The sequence below is a fragment of the Medicago sativa genome, chromosome 7 (assembly GCF_051527215.1).
Source record: "Medicago sativa cultivar Bolivia chromosome 7, Bolivia_mono, whole genome shotgun sequence".
NCBI lineage: Eukaryota > Viridiplantae > Streptophyta > Magnoliopsida > Fabales > Fabaceae > Medicago > Medicago sativa.
This window is the reverse complement of record NC_140755.1, coordinates 100,666,897-100,676,039: the sequence shown is the minus strand read 5'-3', so window position 1 is coordinate 100,676,039 and position 9,143 is coordinate 100,666,897. Positions and strand designations below refer to the sequence as shown.

Below are 9,143 nucleotides of genomic sequence, written 5' to 3'. Positions count from 1 at the left end.
ACATAGACACCTCATTTCCATGTCATTAATATTAAAATAAATTAAAACAAAAAATTTAATAATTAGAATTTTAAAAAGAAAAATGTGAAAATAAAATGGTTGTATAAGTGAAGAACCCTGACCTGCAAAATCTCCAAAATTTTTAAGTTAGGGTTCTAAATCTCCAAAATTTTCAAGTTAGGGTTCTTCAATTAGAATTTTACAAGTTAGGGTTCTTCAGTTATATAATATTTTATTGGATAATGCTAACTTGTGTCATTTAGGCACATGTTAAGGATTCCATAAATGGAAAATATTTATTATAAAATATTAATTTTCAATCTCTACAAGAATAAATTGACACAATTTCCTAAACAAAATTTTTACTTTAGGTTCATAAATATGTGCCCTAAAAGCACAAATTAGCATTTCCCTATTTTATTTTCATGTCATTAATAATTGCGTCACATCTTCCATGGAGAATGATGACAGCAATATCAGTTGCCTTTCTAAATAGGAGGACCCAACATTAGTTTTAATAAATGGGGTATAAAAAATTAACAAGATAAAATTGCATTTAAATTTATTCAAAATTAATTCCTATGTACTTCAATAAAGGACCAGGAAAACTAAATGTTATGGATGGTTTTGACACGAAATTAGGAGGAAATCCTAGAATTGGTTAGCATGAGCTGTTCGTATGTCTAATCCATTGGCTAAAATTAATACAGACTTTTTCTATAAATAAATTTTATAGGTTTGTTGCAATATTTTCCTGAATAACAACACAAATCGTCTGAGCCAATCAATGTAGGATTACAAATTTCATACGTAAAGGGTCTTGTCTCAGATAAACATGCAGAAAATTTTCAACTAACATAACTTTTGTCTATTCTTATATAATTTCCCTAACTGAAAGTAGCTGTTCTGTCAGTGTAGCTAGCGAAGACCACCAAGGCACCAAACTTCTGCATATGACAAGGAAAACAAACCCATAATCATTTTCATCCTTCAACAAATAGTTTCTGGATCAATCATATTGCTATCATAAAACCATTATTATGTGTATAGTAAAGTAAATCAAGTACGTTGGTTTTTGTTTTTGAAAAATAACCTAAGTTGATTTGAATATGAAATATCGTGGTCTTGGAAACATTCATAATGAAACGGAAGATGATTCAAAAGAGGACGAAGAATGGGTCTCAAACATAGTAATCATGGGTGTCTCAATGTTGCTTCTTGCATTGGTAACCATCGCTGTTGTTGCCAACATAGGTGGCTCCGAAAATGTAGCAGCTATGAAGAACCTTAGCTCTGTCTGTGCAAAAACAGATGCACCAGAATCTTGTCTCCGTGTCTTAAAACGCGTAGGTGAAACCGCAACGGCTGTGGATTATGCAAAAGCTGCTCTTAATGCAACCCTTAAAGAATTATCGTTAGTTAACATACCAAAACCTTACCTTGAAAAAATCCTAACTCCTCTGCAGACACAATCATACAGAGATTGTTTGGAATTGTTGAATATGGGAAAAGATGAACTAGAATCTTTGTATAAGCTGGCAAATTCGTCTATTGAAGATATATTCCAAATATATCCAAATGATGTTATGAATAGCCTAAGTGCTATCATTTCATATCAACAAACTTGTGTAAATGAATTAGTGAGAACAAATAGTTATGAGATTTTGGGGTATTCTTTGAAAATACCAATTCTTCTTACAAGGATTACATTAGCCATTGTCTATAATTTTGTGGAGAGGCCGAAAATCGAAGTTCAACAACTTGATGGGTTTCAAAGATTGAACCTGAGAGCTGCGCACAAACTTATTGAGGTTCAACATACAAGAATAGTTGTGGCTCAAGATGGAAGTGGCCAATTCTCAACCATAACTGAGTCACTAAATTATTGTGCAAAGAATAGAAATAATTCGTGTGTTATTTATGTGACGAAAGGTAAATATGAGGAAAAAGTGGTGGTACCTAAGAATTTAGACCAAGTTCTCATGTATGGTGATGGCCCTATGAAAACCATTGTCACTGGAATCAAATCAATAGACCCCAAGGTTACAACCCCCTTTCGGTCAGCTACTTTTGGTAATTAAATTAATCTCCTCAACACTAAACAATATATGCCTTTAATTAGTGTCATATTTTTTATTTGATTTCAATATATGTTTAGTCTTGCAAATATAGTTTTTTTTAAGCATTTGCAAATATAGTTGTTTTTGCCTTTTGACCCTTTAGTATTTGCTTCTAATCTATGATTATTTTGCGCTAGCGATAAATAAAAATACATATCACTATTACGCAGGATTATTATTGTCACTTGGACTCGTCTCCATCTTCTTCCCCAATGCCGCAACACAATAACAAAGGTGTTGATGGCCGGGGAGAGGAATAATACGTGACATGTATTTCTGTTAATCACATCAACAATGAGAATTAGTTTTACAGGGACTAAAATAAAAACATTAATATCTCACCGAGTACAAAAAACAACATATATAATATCTCACCGTTTAAGTTTTTGTCGACCATTTGATAAACAAAGATTGACAACAGAGACTAAAAATGATAATCATCAACATATATAAGTTATTTTTTAGTGTACCAAAGAAGCAATTGATCACACATAACAACATTTGATTTTGACTCTTGTGAAATGCAGTGGTAAAAGGCAAAAGATTCATCTGCAAAGATATGAGTTTCATAGCTCCAGCTAGTGTACCAGGAGCATCAGCACTCCTTGTACTTTCTGATCATGCAGCATTCTTCAACTGCAAAATTGACGGCGGAGAAGGAAGCTTATATGCAGTCGCGCAGCGCCAATTCTACAGAGACTGCGAAATTCATGGCAGTGTAGACATCATCAAAGGAGACTCAGCAACTATAATTCAAAACTCGCAAATAATTGTGAGGCATCGAAATTCTTCTAGCTTAGCTCTAAGAAAAAATGTGGTGAGTGTTCAATCAAGACTAGACAAATATGAGAGAACAGGACTTGTGATCCAAAACTGCACCATCATAGCAGAACAAGGCAAAATCGGTGATAAAAGTCTTGTTGGTTCGACATGTTTGGGAACTCCGCGTGACCAATATTCAAGAACAATCATAATGGAATCATTTCTTGGTGATGTTATACGTCCAAAAGGTTGGTGTAAATATAGTGATAATTATGGAATTGATACAGCAACGTTTAGAGAGTATAATAACAGAGGCCCTGGTGCAAGAAATGATATGAGGGTTCATTGGGAGAGTTATAGAACAATTTCTCAGAATCTGAAAAGTGAAATGATGAGTTTTACAGCTGCTGAGTTTATTCAAGCAAACCAATGGTTGACAAATACAGGCATTCCATATGAATCTGGTTTTTTCTTTCATAAATAGAAAGAATACTGTTAATTATTTGAATTTAATTTGGACTTGGACTAACCATCATTTTGGTTTTCTGTAATATAGAATTATTATTGTGTGGTCACAAGTCCGATTATTCTTAGACACACTCAGAAAATATTAATTCTATCTTATTTCAAAATAACCAAAAAAAATGATTCTACATTTTACTTTTTTGTGAGTGTTTAAGACTTGTGACCATAGTCTTCCATAAGACTTGTTCCTGTAATATAATATTTGAATTTTTCAAATTAAAACTAGATTAAGATGTCTCAATGTTAGTAATTTATTCTGTCCACAAATTGAATGTTCCAACTAAATGAGTATTGTTTAAGCATTGTTTTATACTAGCAAGTCAGCATGTGTATTTAATACACTGAGAAGAGGTATTTTTACATTTTCAATGAATAATTATCTTATTTGAAATGCTTAAACAATAGTCATATAGCACTTGCGAGCAAACATAATATTTAGCCTTGACTTGTTGCTTGACTTATGGACTCTGGTCGTTGTATACTAAGTCACTGAAACGAGGTCTAGGAAGGAACAAAATAACCAGATAGGAGTTTTAGGAAGCTTCATCATTTACCTCCCTTGTGATTATTTTAACTTGTAAATAAATATGGATTATTCACAATATATGAATCCCATTGCCATAAAACAATAAACTTGAGTATGTATGAACATCATAATTAATACTAAAAAGGAAAAATAACCTTAAAAAAAAGAAAGAGATCTAAAGAAGCTGTATGATCTAAAAATAACTTGAGTAAATATGGATTGCTTAACAAAATCCTGTAACGTCAAAAACACGAGCTGTATGATCCATAGAAGCCGAGACAAGGTAATCGCGATTTGCAGACAAAGAAAGAGATTGAATGGGATCAGAGTGCCCTCTTAACCTTCTTACACATTCACCAGACCGACTGTCCCATAATCTCACAACTCCGTCATTAGATCCAGTAGCCACACATGATGTGCCAAGCCATGTCAAACATGTCGCTCCGTACTGCCCATGATGGAAAATTTCACTCATCAGACATATAAAAGAAAATTCACATTTCCAAATAAAAGTATAGTAATTGCAGACAGAGTTCATTCAGTCTCTAACCCATAAGATGTCACTTGCACAAAGTGAAATTTTCAACAAACCTCGTGCGCACAAGCGCTTCGAGCTAAGGAGTGCTGTACATCCCATATGATCATTTGGTCCATGCTTCCGATTGCAGCCCATGAACCACTGTCATACAGTTTTAAGGAACAACGTTAGTGGCGGCTCATATTAAATTCAGAGTACAAGGTTCAAATCATCATTGGGTTAAAAAAACACAGTTAATGAAATGTTGAAATAATGTAGATGAATGAAATTCAAAGCATATGATGAAAGGATTCCCATAGTTTTCACTTGCACAAACTATTCATATTCAAGGTTTATTAGGTCACTTCGCAGTCTATTATTCCTTGAAAATACGATGGAACTACTTTTGATATTTATGTTATACCGTAAATCAATTGAGCTAGTCATGTTTCATTTTTATCAACAGACCCTGATTTTATGTTGCTTGTCACTGCCAAGTCCCAAGACTATTTTTATCTCTTCAGTATGTTACTGTTCTTCAGACAATCTTTGAATCAAATAAAACTCCACCATACACATGCATGAACTGAAAATGATACATGAAAATGTGCACGAATGAACAGTTTGCTACTCTTAAAACATACCTTGGTGCGAATGCAACTGACTCAATGGAATTTGAATGAGAAGGCAGGGTATTAACAACCTGTCAACCAGGATGCAACTTTTCTTAGCAACCAAGCAGAAAGTCAAATTTATATGCTCTCCCTTTAGAAAGAAATAAAGTTGCAGCATGCAGAGACAAACAAAACAATTAGCACAGGGATAAGTGATGAAAGTTTCAGGCCTTGATTAGTGGGATCTTTCAGTTTTGCTCCGGCACAACGCAGGCCACGTTATGTATGGACATTATTTTTAATAGTTGTATTTGTATGGTCAAACCCAAAAACGGTTTGATGTGTTGGGGCGCGGGTTCAAATCCGCAATTCTCCACTTCTTCACACTTAATGCGTGGGACTCTCGCCACTAGGCTTTTTGACCAACAAACAAAAACCCAAAAACAGTTGGGTTGATTACCTACTCAAGGAGCTCAAGGTGCTGCTAGGTCACAGAGCCACCAAGCCAAACTTCTGGTTAATCATTTTGATAAATCAACTAAGAGACAATCTCCACATATTCGAGATAGAGGGTGACATAATATGGCAGTTTTGTTCATATTGTGGATAAGCTAGCAGCTGGCTTCCAGATGTTATTTTGAGAATCAATTATGTCAAGAAAGGTACTAAATGCTCTTGATCTGATTCTCATGCATGTTTAAATGCCTTTTCCCCTTTAGCCCTTGAATAAAATATTTCAAGCTCAATTATTTGCTTAAAGCAACAATTGTCTATGATGTTTAGGTAAACTTTTAAAATGTTAAAACTAATGTCAATTTTTAGAATTTGGGTTGGCCATAACAAACCCTACAAACTGGTTTGTAAAGTGAATGATGCTTCAAGTTATAAACACATTAAAGCCACATCTCAAGCTATGTGGGACTCTCAACACACCCCATCACGATCAGAATTGGACATTTGGAGTGTGACTCAAGTGGTCCGATAGCTGATAGTGAATGACCCGATGGATCGTGAATAAGCTCTGATACTAACTTAGGTTTTGAATTTGGGCCTATCTCATCCTTACAAAACAACTTGTAAGGCGAGGGATACCTCTCATTTATAAACGTCTTTTTAAGCAATATCTCATTAAATGTGAGACTCTCAACAACCACGTGTACCAAATTTTAGAAACATAACTCAAGACATACACAAAAAGATATGCACAAAACAGACTAGTAGTTAATAGAAAATAGCACATTAAATATCAAATGTTCCTGTATGGATATTCACCATATGAACAGATCCATCCTCGGAACCAGTAAGAGCAATAGTTGAAGTCTCGGTATGGTATGGATAACCTAGAAAAGTAAAGTTTAGCAAGTTAACAGAAAAAGACGCAAATGAAAGTGTTGAAAATATATGATTTTCTTTGTATTTAATGTATAAGCATATCATATCATATCATGTAAATAGGGACAATATCTCCTTTATTTATTTTTGAATTTATTATTGAGCCTATATGAAATCGACTCAGTTGTGTAGTTTAAACACACGGTATCACCATATATCTACCTTGTTGTCTCGGTTTTGGAGAGTCTAATCACGTTATTGGTAATAAGGCTCTTTTCTCAACACCCGCTACCTCTGGTTACTTACCTAGTGCAGTTTCACCCAATCGTTCTGAAACACAGTCCCAAGGAATTGGTATTACCCGAGTACTTGTCCTTCTTCCTATCAATTGCATTTTTCCTTTATGTATCTGAATGTCTACGTAATTTGTTGATTGTTTATGTAGATGATATTTTCTTAACTCGTAGTGATTAGCAGAGTACTCCATTTGAAACATCTCTCTCATCAGTTTGACAAGTTCCGCTACTTCTTGGGTATTGAGGTAGCCCAAACCAATGATGGCCTAATAATTAATTTGACAAAGGAAATATACTATTGATATCCTTGAAAAGATATGTTTATTAAATGTCAAGCCAGTTGATACTCCTATGGCTTCAGATGTCAAACTCCTACCTACCTAATAAGAGGAGCCACTATCAAATTCATGGAGATACAGAAGATTAGTTGGCAAATTATATTATCTCACAATCGCTCGTCAAGACATTTCCTTTGTAGTCAGTGTGGTAAGTCAATTCACAAACTCTCTTTGCCAGAAACACTGGAATTTTGTGATATGGATCTTGAAATAGATTAAGGGTGCTACAAGAAATGGTCTAACTTTTGTGAAAAGATGAAATGCTAAGATCATAGTTGGTTACTCAGACGCCGATTGGGCAGGCTCATCTACCCATTGATCGATCCACTTCTAGGTATTGTGTACTTGTCGGAGGAAACTTGATATTCTGGAAAAGTAAGAAACAGAGTTCAGTTACAAGATCCAGTGTTGAACCTGAATATAAGGTCGTGACATTAGTGACTTGGGAGCTCATTTGATTGAAGCACTTACTCAAAGCGGTTAAATATGTGGCAACACAAATGGCACTCATTTGTGATAATCAAGCAGCATTGCATATTGCCTCCAATTTTATTTTTCATGAGCAGACGGATCATATTGCGATAGTTTGTCACTTTGTTATGGAGAAGATCGAATCAAGAGACATCACCACTTTGTCAATTTCAATGACCAATTAGCGGATGTCTTCACTAAATCCTTGAGAGGTACTCAAATCAGTTACATACGTGATGTAACATGCATGGTGCATATGATTTGTATGCTCCAAGTTGAGAGGAATGTTGAAAATATATTTTGTTCTTCGTATTTATTATATAGGCATGTCATATCATGTAAATAGGGACAGTATCTCCTATATTTATTTTTGTAATTATTGCTTTGTGCCTATAAAATCGATCCTGCTGTAATTTTACATGAATTTTTTGTGAAGTTATTGCTTGATCCCTGCCTGATATTGATAAGGAAAGTGGAAGCTTCAAAGGCATGATCCCAAAATTGGCTAAGTAACTTTGCAAAAGCAAAAAGGGTGTGGCCTGTTTCTAAGACAAGTCTACGCTTTTTCTGTGTGCAGGTACAAATTATGACCAAATGATGCCTAAGGCCATGAGTGTCAGATGTCTGTCTTTTATGATAGATGATAGATCCGAATATAGTGTAAGTAGGCATCTACAGAAGTGGGTTTCCATGGGTGAAGGTCCCAATAAATCATTGAATACCAATTCAAAAGGTTTAACATAAACCTTAGTAGAAAGGTTAGATGGCAGGCAACACATTAAATTTGTTCCATGTCGTAGAGCTTGTCTAGACAACAAGCAGTACGAAAATCAACCATGTTTTTTAAGGTAATGGAGGAACTACACTGCTGTAATACATGTTCAGTACAAGAACCCTGATAGTACCATTAACAAGTATACGGCTCAACTTGTGGCGAAACGGTTTCCACTGACAACCAGGCTTATACCCCGATTGTCAAGCCAGTCCCATTAGCATATCTCCTTACTTTGGCGCTTACTCTTCATTGGCATATCCAACAACGAGGTATAAATATGGGCTGCTGGATGAAAAAGTATGCATGCAATAACTACCAGGTTACGAATAAGCTGACAAATAATTGTTGTATACAAGCTCAATAAAGCATTGTATACCCTCAAACACGGATCAATGGGGCTTGGACTGGAGTCTTGCACATGCTCTCTTGGGTCTAGGCTTCAGATCTACCAAATGTGGTCCCTCTCTTTTCACACTCATTGTCCCCACAGCACATATTTCATTAATCAGAAAATTATAACCAAGCTTAATCCACGTCTTTCTCTCAAACTGCTAGGTGAGACAGACAATTTCCGAGGAATTGAAATAATACATTCGAAAGATGGTTCAATCCTTTTATCTCAAAAGCTAAATACATTTGGGATCGGCTAGAAAAGGATCATATAATAAAGGCGCAGGGAATTCAACTCCAGTGGTAGGAAGGAGGCTGTAAACTTTCTAAGTATGGGAAGAGCATGTAGCTGAAAGCAAATAACAAAAACAGTTAACCCATTTAAATTGATTTAGTGATATTTGCTTGAAACCTGAGAGCGTGTTTCTCTTCAAAATCTGAAGTTTGATTCCACAAATTTAAGTGGGCTAATTTAAC

At 35.1% G+C, this 9,143-nt stretch overlaps 1 protein-coding gene and 1 long non-coding RNA gene across 3 annotated transcripts; one reads left to right on the top strand and one right to left on the bottom strand.

The window, feature by feature from the left end:
• Nucleotides 1–678: 678 nt before the first annotated feature.
• LOC146911252 (pectinesterase-like) lies at nt 679–3,401 on the top strand. Its single transcript, XM_085723359.1, has 2 exons — nt 679–2,073; nt 2,648–3,401. The coding sequence occupies exons 1-2, from the start codon at nt 1,110–1,112 to the stop codon at nt 3,364–3,366; spliced, it is 1,683 nt and encodes a 560-aa protein (XP_085579485.1). The 5' UTR covers nt 679–1,109; the 3' UTR covers nt 3,367–3,401.
• A 610-nt stretch (nt 3,402–4,011) lies between these two features.
• On the bottom strand, nt 4,012–6,379 carry LOC146911251 (uncharacterized). 2 transcript variants are annotated; one of them, XR_015017726.1, is made up of 3 exons: nt 5,095–6,379; nt 4,484–4,612; nt 4,012–4,381 (listed from the first exon to the last, which is right to left on the bottom strand). It is a non-coding gene; the product is annotated as an uncharacterized LOC146911251 (long non-coding RNA). The 2 variants fall into 2 exon arrangements; XR_015017727.1 differs by having other exon boundaries at nt 4,525–4,612.
• Nucleotides 6,380–9,143: the final 2,764 nt, after the last annotated feature.